This window comes from Pleurodeles waltl, chromosome 7, assembly GCF_031143425.1.
Source record: "Pleurodeles waltl isolate 20211129_DDA chromosome 7, aPleWal1.hap1.20221129, whole genome shotgun sequence".
NCBI classification, from domain to species: Eukaryota; Metazoa; Chordata; class Amphibia; order Caudata; family Salamandridae; genus Pleurodeles; species Pleurodeles waltl.
Window position 1 is genome coordinate 1,290,010,786 of NC_090446.1, and position 13,862 is coordinate 1,290,024,647.

At 43.2% G+C, this 13,862-nt stretch overlaps 1 protein-coding gene across 2 annotated transcripts in view; it reads right to left on the bottom strand.

The window, feature by feature from the left end:
- The window catches only part of LOC138246187 (serine/threonine-protein kinase SBK2-like), a 137,516-nt gene that overhangs the window by 32,687 nt on the left and 90,967 nt on the right, over positions 1 to 13,862 (bottom strand). For both annotated transcript variants that reach the window (XM_069200515.1, XM_069200514.1), the window contains exon 3: positions 8,785 to 8,987. In XM_069200515.1, coding sequence (XP_069056616.1) covers positions 8,785 to 8,987 — 203 coding nt within the window. The remainder of the gene's footprint in view (positions 1 to 8,784; positions 8,988 to 13,862) is intronic.

Below are 13,862 nucleotides of genomic sequence, written 5' to 3' on the forward strand. Positions count from 1 at the left end.
TCTGGATCAAGAAGAGACTCTGCCAAGGAGAAGAGATGAAGAACTGGGTGTAGATGTAGTGCCCATTTGCTGTGTGTTCTTTGCTGGGTTGGCCTGCAGTTGCTGTTGTTGGTTTGGAGAGACAACGTCTGGACTTTGCTATGTATCCTACTTGTGAAGTTTCCCCAAGGGCTTGGATTGAGCTTGCCTCCTGTTAAGAAGTCTCAGAAACATCAAATGCTTCACCTGCCAGCCCCTGGATTCTCTTGCTGAGGACTCCGACTTGCCAAGAGGTGCCCACTCCTGATTCTGGGCCCTTGGGAGTGAAGTCTGGAACAAAACAAGAAGAACCAGGAACACCGACTCCAGGTGAATCCAGAACCGGCACCTCTGCCCTATTCCATGCCGCTGCCAGGACCCAAGGCCGTGGTCCCTGCTGAGGTGCAATGACCATGACTGACACCGCAGGCCCAACACTGCTGCATCGCCTCTGAAGTCCTACAACATTATGAGCCCCAAGAGCTGTATCATCGATGTCTGTGAACCCATGGTGTGATTTTGCTGTGTATCCTACTTGTGAAGCTTCTCCAAGGGCTTCGACTGAGCTTACCTCCTGTTAAGAAGTCTCAGGGACATCAAAGGCCTCACCTTCCGGCCCTGGGGAGTGAAGTCTGGCATAAAACAAGAAGAACCAGGAACATCGACTCCAGATGACTCCAGAACCTGCACCGCTGCCCGACTCCATGCCACTGCCAGCACCCAAGGCTGTGGTCACCGCTGAAGTGCAATGACCACGACTGACACCACAGGACCAACACCGCTGCATCGCCTCTGAAGTCCCACAACATCATGAGTCCCAAGAGCTGTGTCATCGATGTCTGTGACCCCATGGTGTGACTGCAACACTGCGAAGTCGCCTCATCACATCTTAACCCACTGGACTCATCAACCCTGCCGGATCGTAAGTAACTGATGCCTTACTGTCGATGCCACCTCACTTTTACTACCTGTGTAAGGAACCAATGCCTCAGCTCCCCTGCATAGCAGTATGATCACCTCCTGAACAACAGTACAGAACAGACACCGAGCCAACTCCCTGACTTCATGCCACATCTTTGACTTTGCCTCGTTTCTAAGGTACTGTACCTGGGGTCCGTAAGACTCAGTGACTGGTGCTGCACTCCTTCACGAGTGGCTTCGGACTGTTGGGAATGACTCACTCACAACACTGTGAGAGCACAAGTTGGAGCTGTTGTGTTTCTAAGCGCTTTATTGACATTTCGTCCTTAAAAATTAATATCTTTGCTTGTGTATGTTGGATTTTTGTTGTTTTGGTCTTGTTTCACTTAGATAAATATGTATTTACTCTGCTACTGTGTGTGGGTACAAATACTTAACACATTGCATCTTAGATAAGCCTGACTGCTCATGCCAAGCAGGAGATATCTTAGGAGTGGGTCTCCTTTACCCTGATTAGAGTGAGGGTCCCTACTTGGACAGGGTGTAAACTGACTGCCAACTAGACACCCCATTTCTGACATGTAGTCTATCGTTTTTGGGTACCTGAGGCTTATGAAATCTTTCAGACTCTTTGGGCCATATGTACGAACACTTTTTCCCATAGACACATAATGGGTAAAAACCTTTGCTACATCTGGCCCTTTGTGTGTAGAATTTGACTAAAGTATAGCAGTTACTTTTTTGACACAGTTTTTTTCAGTAGGTTGCACCATATCTTTATAGACTGAAATGTTTTCTCGTCTGTCTTAGGCTTGATTGATTTCAGACCAGAAGGAAGAAGGCTTTGCTTAGCAAATGCCATTTTGGTTTTATGTCCTCCATTGTTTGAATATGTGACAGAGGAACCTTTTACAATTCTGTCAAGGCGACGGACTTATTTTGTATGGTTATTGAGCTTCTCAGAATACCATTTTGTAAATGAACAGAGCATTTTGCTTTCTTCTTGAAAGGGTCAATAGAGTCTAGCAGAGGCATGGGTCAAGTATTAAGCAAGCAAGGATGAAAGATTATTTGCTGCACTTGATGAGATAGTGTTTGAGAGGATTGCTGATGCCACCTTTTCAGGGCTTGTTTGGATTATTGAGCAGGTCCACACTGCTTCACTTCTGGATTAACTATTTGTTTTTCATGATTAAAAGTTTATTAAAAAAAGGATAGAATTGTGACAAGGCTAACCAATGGATAGTGGTTTGGAACATAGACACATGTTCTGTCCGCTATGATTAGGTCACAAGTGTCTCCTTTCATAGGTGGGAAGCAGGGACAGTTGTTCAAGTTGGCCAGGGAATATTTTGTAAACACTAGCTGTCTCTAGAAATTCCAGGGCAGATAGATTAAAGTTAACTAAGAAGATGTTTTTTCTTTTAGGACATAATACGTCTAGACAGAAAGAAGTTGTCATTTTTACCTGGAGTTTGATAAATTAGATGTGACCACACTAAAACTGAGTTAGCCAGTTGATTAGAAAGTAGTTAAGCATTAACAAGTACATTATGCCTGTGTTATGACGGGAGTGCAGGTGAGGCTACCCTTGTGAACATAGGCCACAACTCCCCCTTTTCTGCCTACTCTATATATGTGTTTAATTGAGAAACCTCCATGTAGAATTGTTTGATAGTGAGTTGGGATGTTTCATTAAATCAGGACTTTGCCAGAAATACCAGACCAAGGTTATAGTTGAAGATCAGATTATAAATCTCAACACCATAGGCAAGGGTGAAACGCAGTTTATCAGGGCTCTTCTTTAGTAGTAGTTCCTTGTAGTTATTTCTTCTGCTAGCTGTCAATTTCAGCACCATGAGAAATTTAATTTGAACAAATTGTGTTTGGACACATTTATACATTTGCGAGGACCCTTTTATGCTACTTCGAATAAATGGGATATTGTGGGGGGAATTAGAAGCCTTGTTAAATGAGACTTGTTGAGATCGTTGGAAACTGTTGATATTTATTGGGAGGAAACTGCCCAGTATTTCCCGGAACTTGTAGATTTTGGTGGGTAAATTTCAACATTCACATATGTAATGCCCTTAAAACTCAGGATAGGCAAAAATAATCACACCTGATAAATACCAAACACAGTGGCATAACAAAGTCCTCCGCAGTCCCCAGGGTGCGGGGAGCGGGGGTCCCGAGCTCCAGGGGCACCCTCAGCACAGTACACAGTCCACAGGTGGCAGGTACCTGACAGGTACTTTGTGGGGGGCCCTTGAGTTTCTAGAGTTTCATTACACCATTGACCGAACGCAATTGTGTGATTTTTTTACAGATGTGATAATTATGTCACCTGATATGGCCAACTTGTAATACCTATGGCATTTTGTAAATTGAGAGAATTAAAAGGAACGTTGGAGGTGAGATGCATTCAAAGATACTGTACAGTCTGTGTGGGGTGCTTGTGTGTTAAGCCTTCTCTTGCTACCATTAGTTTTGCTGTTATTCAGTGGTGAAAAAATGGGTGAGTCGCTGCGTGAGACTAGAAGTACATATCAGTCACTGTGTGTTAGAACTGTCAAACACTTGCCTCTTGGATGCCAGTGTACTATCAGAGACCCCTGCTGCAGTATTACAGTACTCCTGCCAATACCGAGACTGCAACAGTGCTACACAGGTCTTAATAGAAGACTGTTTATGCTCTTCCCAGACTGCATGCAGAAATAGCAACGCAACGCTTGCGGTTGCAGCTGTAAGAGAGTCTGGGGTGGTTGCAGCATATCACTGCAACCACCACAGACTCTCTTCCTGCTGCAACCACAAGAGCAAGCTAGGCCCATAGCTACGTCCTCACTCAACAGATGAGTCAGCCAAATGAAAGAGGTTTTCCAAGTCGATAAAGTCACCTTATTGTCAGAACATTTATGTGGGAGTTGACTGCTGAGACATCTCAATCAGGTTGTAGTGACTTCACTTGGTGAAGATGGCTAGTTCAGGAAAAAAAGGCCCAAGCAAATGAAAGTGGTGCTGGTAGCTGACACAGGATACTTATGTTATGGCTTAGTGTAGGACTCACCACCCATCCCAAAGTGATGGTGGGAAGATGTCCATACATCCAGTTGATTCTGCTCAAATGGCTGGCATTTCTCAATCTAGGATGTTGTATCCACCTTGGGATAAACCAGTTTGAGTGTGAAATATTTGGTGGAAAATCCAAGAATGCCAGTCAATGTTAAAGGGATGCTAACCACTAATTGTGGGTCCTGGAAGGATGCCTATAAAATGAAGGTACTTTGTTAATGGCCACATACTTTGCCTTACTAAATGTGTGTGTAAGACCAGCATAGAACATTATAATTTCTCTTAGATGCATGTATTTCACAGAGTAACCTCAGTCAGGCATGGTCCCCAGTGATTGTCCACCTGGTCCAGCACTATACATGGTGAAGTTGACTCTGAACGTTCATGAATCCAGTAGTAGAGCAAAGGAAATTAATCATTCTCTGCTGGCAATGTGGCCAATGCCTGAATTATACTGAGTAGGGTGATTATCCCCTGCAAAATTGGGGTGTGGGGGTGCTGCCATATTTGCCTCATTTTCTGTTGCTGTTGTCCACCTAAACTGACCACAGTTGCATTCTAATGTGGTTGTTCAAGGTAATGCTCATGTAAGTGATGGACCTTGGTAAAAAACGAATTTAAGAACAATTTTTTTAAACCAATTTTACTTTGTGCTGAAACACTGCACAGCCTCTGCCAAAGCTGGTCTGAGCCTCTGGAGTCGGTTTAATAAAGTTTTTGGCTTTCCTGGACTTTGCCACCAAATGCCAGACTCCACAATGGTACTGTCATTGGACCATTGCTATTATGGTTATCGGCCTGTACACAATAGTTAGGGTTTTGAAGATAGTTTTTGCTGCTCTCCCAGCCCCACAAGAGACATTTCAGGTTTTTCTACAAAATGATTCCTTCTATTTTGACTGGAGATGCTGAGTCCCACAGTTATATAGCTCTGGTCATGATGCTACTAACAGAACATGAGTACAGTGGTAATGCTGAAGTCAAGATGTTTTGATGAAAGAGTCAGTAGATAGGTATTCAAGTTCTCAATGTATTCTTCAGCATTTAATTGGTACATCTCACTCTTATTTGCTAATTTTACAAGGCATTAAACTATCTAGTGGGAATTCCATAAAGATGATCCACCGGAACACCTTAACTGCAGTTAGGCAGATTGGCATCCCGCAGACTTTGAGTTAGTTTTTCTCCTAATAACTATCTCTTTTAATGCCTGTAAATCTTGATAATGTTTTCTGCAGAGGTGTGTGAAATTTGTGCAATTTGCTTTGGTGTATTTACTTACGAAAAAAATCATACAAAATTACACATACTCAAAAACAGCATTTAGCGCTATATATTTAACAAGAAACACAGCCTTGTGTCCATTTTCGACGTGAGGATGCATTTCATGGTAAAAAAGTAGCATCAAAACACACAGGTGCCACAAACAATAGCCACTCGTGTTCTGGTTGTTTGCTTTGCTTTTGTGCCCCTGCATGTGGCATTATGACGTAATTTCAGTAATTTCTCCTAACAAGCGTAATACCGCAGTTTTGCCAGGGCCTGATTAACAATCTCATCTTCCTATTGGCGCAACTGAGGGATGCTGACATCTGGCTGTCATTGGCATAACCATGCCTTCTTACTTGACTAGGTGCAGACTTGTGTGTATTTGATTTCATAGAACAATGATTTTGTTGAATATCATTACTGAGAAACCATGTCACCAAAACTGTTTAATGGAAATTTAAAGGGTAGATGGCATCTCCTATTCCATAGAAACCAATTCATAGAATGCCTTTTTTTAAATTTAATTTAGCATTCTTATTTTTTAAGGTGTTGCATTGGTTACAAGTCTTACTTACAGAAACATTTGTGTTAGAGATATTAATTTCAGTGCTTTACTTCAGGGAAAATTGTTCCGTATTTATATATTTTACACTGTCAAACAAATACTTTGGCTGCTTTTAATTTGGTGCCCCTCATTACTTCTAAACACCATACCTCTTTGATCTCGTCACAACCCCAAAATACATTCCAAACCTGCCCTTTAACAACCCCTCACCACAATTAAACTCCGTGGATACCTGGCCCCTAAACTCCACCCATTCCCCAGTCCTAAAAGCCCTTTCTACCTCTAAGCACACTTATCCATGAACCCTAAAAAGCCATCATACACCGAGGCTCCACCCATCCCTACCACTAAGAGTCCCTGAACCCTAAAACCTGTCACTACCCCTAAATTCCGCTCATTCTTGAACTCTAAAAACCCTTTACGTACCTAAACACCACCCATCCCTAAACCCTTTCTATCCCGCACCACCCAGAAACTCTAGTGATCTCCTAACCCTAACACAAGCCTTACCATCCCTAAACAATGCCCATCCCTGACTTCAAAAGCCCCTCACAACCCTATCTTTCATTATCTTCACCCATTCCCTGAACCGTAAAAACTTTTCACCCCTCTAAAAAAATAAATTGATGGATCTCTTCCAGGGGAGACTGAAAGCTGTAAGTAGTTATAGAATATTTTTAATAGAAGGTACAGAGAGCCCTCCAAGGCAAAGTCAGGATCGGGATAATAAACAGAGATAAGCGAAGTACCTACCTTTCTTTTTCTTGATTATTCACCCAAACTTGGAAAGAACAATGGATTTTAGCTCATTTTAACTCACAAAAATAAAAAATAAAAATGCTTCCTTTCCACTGGGATGAGAAAGGTAATGTTTAATCGAAAGCACATCGTAAAAATGTATCAGTGGTTCCCATAGGATGTCGAACATACCAAAGTAGGGAGTCGGGGACTTGGTCACTGAGCAAAACCAATATTGATGGAACTCTAACCTACCTTCGACTTGTTCTAGTTTTGAGCAAACAATAGGGATTCATAGAAAATCCAACCTGTGATTCCCTAGAATAGTGGCGACAGGGCTCACAGCTAATGCAGAGAAGTGGTTAGAAAAAAAGGTTATTGTTTTAAACAAACACAGTATCGCCACTTGGAGTAAAAGTTGTGTTACATATCTTTATATTTTTTCATATATTTCAAGGCTTGAGACTAGAGTCACCAAAGATCACCTCACTGATGACTTAATCGTCTAGGTCAGAAGTAGGAGTCACCTTTTCAAGTGATGGATTTCTCTGTAATAAGTGCTGACTGCTGTAATGTGTGGAACCAGAGAGTGGCAGGACTGGATAGCTCTTCAGTCTTCTGGGGTAAATGAGTTATTTTTTATTTGGGAAAGAGTAAGTTCCGAAGTATATGGTGCAACACATATGTTTATGGAGAAAAGCAAAAATGTGTGGAATTCTTAAATGTATTAACTTCGTCACTGTTAATTACTTAAGGTCATATTCCACTCTACTTTTTTTTCAATTCCAGACCAGTTTAGGCCTTTGTTGTTTGTTGCATCACATACCCTAAATGTGACAGGTATGCTCAAATGTGGATCCCATGTTGCTTGGGTCATAGGACTCAAACTGCACCTCACTGATGAAACCGCTCTGGGGTTGGATGTGTCACCACACCAGAAAGACTCTTGCCTGACTATTCGGGCGGCATAGTCACTTTTGTAATATCTAGCTTAGATATGTTGTCTCTGCTGAGAGAGGCATTGTGAATGAAACATAAGGGACTGGAAAGCGGGCCCAGTGATTATTAGTGGCTGAAATAAACTGAAGTATTTCTTTCATCTCTTTCTTGTTTGTTGCAGTATGTACCCTAAAAATCACTGTTAACAATCACTGTATGAAAACAACAGCTGTGGAAAGAAATCCCACAACACACTTCTTCAGGGAATACTTCATCAGAACTTTTCTACAGTTGAAATCCCCCTTTTATGCTATATGAGGAATGGCCCTGAGGGGCCCTCTTGTGCAGTGCTCTGTTTACTCACAGTTAAGTGTTCACTTTCTACCCATGCTGAAAATATTCAATAACATCACAGTACAGTTTGCAGAAACTTCTCTATGTAAAACTTTCCAGCTTTAGCCTTCTCCCTACTGTCCTACTGCTAAAGTATTTTCTTCATGTTGGCAATTTCACGGGATAATCAAAGTATTCTTTATCCCATTACCCTAAAGAAAACTGCTCTAACTTGCTGAGCCTGGTAACATGACATGTGTGTCCAGCGCCTCTAACAGGTTAGGTGGACTATTGTTAATATTGGTGACATTAGCCTTAAATCAGGACCCAATATTTTAAATCGGCCGACCCCCATTCACTGTTTTGTGTTAGGATAGGTCTATTGACCACAGAAACGCCATTGAGCTGCTCTCTCATCTGCTTGCCCAAGATTCATAAAGCTGCCAGACTACCACGTTTCCCTCCACCAGGCTCAAGGTCATGAGATGGGGGTAGGCAACGGTCATGAGTGATCAGGATGGTGTAATGTACAAACTAGGACAAGGAGAGGCAGAAGTCCAAGAGAGTGCACTGGACCTTCAACTGCATTGGCTGCTCTCTTGCAGCAAATGTAAGGCAACCCGTGATTGGATACTGCCATTTCGTGCTTGTTATGGGTAGCAGCGGCATCACCGTGTGACATCTAAATACAGGCTATTTTTGAGTCCAGAGGAGTGGTTACTAATCAAGCACTATGAAGATAGACCAAAATCTTCCTATTAAGAATTGCTTCTAACAACTGGTGGCCAGCCTAGAAGAACCACTCAGCTCAAAACACTTTCACAACCGGTCAGTTTGAGCTTCTAGTCTTCAGGGCTCTGAAATAAGGATACCTCATTGCAGCTTTATTGCACATTCTGCTGCTAATGTACTGCCTCAGACCTCACCCTGGGTTTGATGATGGAGATCAGGTCACGCTGGAGGGCTGCTTCATACAGGAAGCCGTAATGATCAATGGACTCAAAGGCAATTCCAAACATGCTGATGATGTTGGGATGCGTCGAGAGGTAGAGCGCCACACAGTACTCGTATAAGAAGTTGTGACGCTTGGTGCTGGTCTTTGGAAGAAGTTTCAGTGCCATGGGTGTACCTTGAAAATCAGAGAGACAGAAATAGTTAATCAAGCACAAGCCTAAAAGGCATAGTATAGCAAACTAGAAAAGAAGAGTTCTTAGTACAGATATAGATAACATCGTGCCTTGATGCCCATCAACCAGAAAGGCACTGCTGTAAAATGCGGTAAGCTTTCTAAATGGCTAAATTCCACCTCTAATGTACATATGCGCATCGCAATCCACGCTTGTTAATGGTAGTTGCATTTCACAAATTGCGTAACCTTTGGATTAATAAAGGAAAAAGAAATCAGAGGTGACTTTACTCCCTTAAATATATTGTTATCCACATATTTAAGTTTACTTCAAAACTCATTTATGACTGACAGGAATCCACAAAAGGATTAAAATTTGGTGTAAATTTACAACTGCAGATTTCTTCAACACAAGTGCAAAGCAATACAAGGTAGTACATCCTGCTCAAGAGGTGCTCAAAAACGTAGTTTGTGGAATGTCTACAAGCATGCACGTTTGTGGGAATTTCCATCCTGCAAATAGACTGGAAGATTTATTTCAGCCGTGGACTGGAGGGTCTCCCCCTATGGGATTCAAAGGAGAAGGGATCTGCAACATATTTGATTAGGGTGTAGGGTGAGGGCTTACTCCACAGAGCAAAATGTTTCAGTCATGCAGAACAAAATGTACATTTGCGGAGGGAGTCTACTTCTCCTATGCAGAATTCTATGCAATGTAGAAGCATAACACTCCTTAAGAGATGTCATGTGAGCTTCCCAGCGAATATACGTGAAACCTGCTCCTAACAAAACTTTCTAGTCATACATCTGTGAATTTTTGTGGCTAAAAACGCCCCACAGAAGTACACTATAATGAAGATGTAAATCTCTGCGTGCACCTCAGTGCTTAATTTGTAAATAAAAGCGTGCCGGTGCCCAGAGCCCTCCTCTTAAACACGGCTGCTGCAATTAAATGTGTGAGCACGGAATACTGAGGCAGTATAACCCTGAAGCCATCTCGGGCCTCTTCAACCCATTTACAGCCACTCCCTGCCCCTTCAGCTCACTCTTGCAGCTTTCTGCTTTCTTCCATTGTGACGCTTTTTAATTTTTCTCTTCCTCCGTCTTTCCCATATGTGTCTTTTGCTCATGTTAAATGCTTGAGGCAGAAAAATAAGTGCCGGCCCTCAAAAATAAGTGCCGTGCTCCGCACAGTAATCAACAAGCACAAATTAAGCACTGGTGCACCTATAAGTTGTTTTGTGAATAGAGCTCATTGTACTTGTGTTTTTGGGTAGGTATGGAAATTGTCAGAAGATGATTTGACTCAGTCTCCCATACTTATGAGCTTTTTTGGTATGAATTAACCATCTGTTACACATTTCATAGCCTCACATACAAAGAGTGGTGGGGTGTAAGCAGTTTACAATGTGAAGATCAGTTACCTATTAATTATCCACAGCACGAAGAGTCGTTATGCTGAAGGTTTATTATTACCCATTATCAGAATTCAGCGTGTGATCTCTGTGCTACAAGTTAGCTAGTGTTTTTTAAAATTTTGCTTCACTTATGTCTTCTCTGTGTTACCCGTTTGTGCACTATATTATATGGGCGTGGCAAGGGGCAGCTGACAGAAAACACTAAGGTGCTTTGTCACTGTGAGGAATTCCCTCTTTTTGTGGTATTCCTCCTGCTTTATTTGCTCTGAAATAACTGATGATTAAGTAAGATTTCCTTTATGATGGATGTTTAGATCAGTTAAGAAGTATTTTAGCTGAATCTAGCTAGTCACATCCCAATTTCTTACCCAAAGCAGCCATGCTTTAAAAACTGCTCCGCTTACCAGTGACACTTCAAATGGCACCTAACACAATGTTCATGATGGGTGAGAGAAATGGCTTGGATGCAGGAGTGGGAGAATAGGTTTAGTAACAACCTACCTGTTTTCTAATACAGGTCTAAGGAGACGTTCTGGAGCTCTTTTGCCAGAAGCCTTAGCCAGGTATTGGCTGGGAGTCTTTATCTTTTGAAATTCATATGGTTGAACGGAAAGGGACGTGTTAATATACGTGGCAATGTAGAGTCTTAAGGTTCTGGCGAGGATTTGATACCACTGATAACATGTGTAGTCTATGAAGCATATCAATTTGTCACAAGAAAACAATTTGGAAGAATGGGACCTTTACTAGGATTGGTTCTGTGATCACCACCAATATTAAACTGGTTTGCCCTTTAAATCATTCTGCTTGACTCACTGCAAAGAGGGGCCATTTCTTCAACTCAATCCTTCCCTGCACAGAGGAATGCAGAATTCCTGAAGACCTGCCAGAGTATTGCAAAGAGCTGTCTCTAGCTCTACTTAAAAAGTATGCCACAAGTTTTCTTTTCTTCGAGTCTACATGGATCCCTAAGCCATCTTCCTTGAAAGGCCTGCTTATTAGAGGAAGTTGCTCAGAAGGGAGTGCCTGCTGAATGTGCTGTTCTGCGTGGCAGGACCATGCTCTGTGGATCTGTGGGGCTGAGGGAGCTAAGAATAGCCTGAGTCAATAATCTGTTTCTCAGAAAGGCTGCTAAGGGTAACTGGAGACAGCGAGTACAGCTGTGAAGAATTATGACATTTTTATCATGATTAAAATATGAAACTTCGAGGCAGTGGTGTAACCAAAAATGATGCCCCTCCCCCCCCCCCCCGCAGAATATGATGATGGGACCCTGAATCTCCCTTTTCTATCAGATATTCATTGGCTTTGGCTCGAATGGGGACGCCCTGAAAGTTAAGGGCCCACTTGAAGTGCCGAGGGCCTCCCCCTGCATTACTCTACTGTGTCAAGCCTTTCCAAACCTGAGTGTGTGGCCGTGTTTCAAGCAGAATCTGCAACATCAGAATTGAGCCCCAAACGCAAGAGGAAGCTGCGTTCGGACAGAGACATTGGTTGGAACCTGGGACTTCGAGGCCCTGCACCCAGCACTGAACCTTCTTCAACCAGTCCCACCATTCTCCTATGGCACTGCTTGCACTGCAACACTGCCTCAAGGGACTTCATCACATTTGAATAGCATCAAGTTGAAGATTCAGCAACTGCAGAATCATCTTATCTTTTGTTTTTAGCTTCCCGACAAGTAATGTATCAAGTTGGACCAGCGGTTTGATAACTTCAATGCACAGCCTGGAAGCTGCATTCTTCGCGCCAGCTCACTGTGGCCTCAGCACCATGTCATAAAGTGAAACAACATAGTTCCACTACTGATTGAACTAAAACTGTACATTGTAATTGGGATCTTTAAGCCCATATCATTCTTGCAATTTAGACATTTTTACATCCTGTTTAGATCATTCTGCCTCGTGTTTCTCTACTGTGTGACCTGACTTGTTTTATTATTTTTAAATTTTACTAGCTAACTTGGTTTGGACCTTTCGGGTCTGTAAATCTGAATTCTATTGATATTCGACATATACAACCTACATGTCATTTTAACTAAGGCTTGATGCTCAGGTCCATTCTAATAAGGGCGAGGCTATGATTCCTTACAGAAACCAGTCGAGTCAGATTGTGTTGGCCAGTTTATAGCTCAGTCATGTTATGATTGTGTGTAGCCTCTCTCTCCTAATACTTTGGCATTCCAGTTCCCTGTAGTTACCCTTATCTTTCTCTGGTTCATACATAGCCACCTACTTGTACCACAAAAAGGAATGGGTTCCAACAATGAGAAAACAAGTTGCATTATGCAAACTCACTTAGGCACCCGTCTTCCATGATTGCTGCTTTATGTCTCCCAAGCCTCGGTGAACACTTTTAGTTACATTAATTCAATAACCAGTAGATACCAATGGACATCCTCTGATTATGTTGATTGTTATAAACAATTTGTTTATCAATCCAGTTGTCCAGATAAAGACTTTATCTTACTCTTAAATTATTCACACCTTTTCACATTTGGGCCATTTTGATTGAACAGCTACACATTCATTCATATAATTATTATAATGATATGGAAGTATTGTGGATGCAAGCACAGAGGCAAAATAAAAGCTGTCTGGAGGCGCACTGATTCTGCAACACTAAGGGGGTCATTCTGACCCTGGCGGCCAACGACCGCGGGAGCACCACCAACAGGCTGGCGGTGCTCCCATGGGCATTCTGACCGCGGCGGTACAGCCGCGGTCAGAAACGGAAAACCGCGGTGTCCCGCCGGTTTCCCGCTGCCCTGGGGAATCCTCCATGGCGGCGCTGCAGGCAGCGCCGCCATGGGGATTCCGCCCCCCTTACCGCCAGCCTGGCTCTGGCGGTTTTGACCGCCAGAACCTGGCTGGCGGTAACGGGTGTCGCGGAGCCCCTGGGGGCTCCTGCAGTGCCCATGCCACTGGCATGGGCACTGCAGGGGCCCCCTAACAGGGCCCCACCAAGATTTTCAGTGTCTGCAAAGCAGACACTGAAAATCGCGACGGGTGCAACTGCGTTCGGAGCCGGCATCCTCATGGAAGGGGGTTTCCCGCTGGGCTGGCGGGCGGCCTTCTGGCGGTCGCCCGCCAGCCCAGCGGGAAACTCAGAATAACTGCGGCGGTCTTTTGACCGCGCAGCGGTATTCTGGCGGTTCCCGCTTGGCGGGCGGCTCCCGCCGCCTGTCAAGCTCAGAATGACCCCCTAAGAGACAGTGCACAGTCAGTGTGCTTCCCTGACAGCAACCCTTGGTGATCACTAGGAAACAGAGGCACAGTAATAACAGGGGAAGTGAATACAATATGTAAATCGGGCTTTAGCTCCAGATACTTTAAATTCCATGACTTTTTCGGCCTCAATTCATTTCTTTGACATTCAATCTTTCCTCTCAGCCTTTGTCTACATTTCCGTGGTCCCAACTCTCATGCACTCATCTTCTCTCCACTTTTTACCTCTCTAC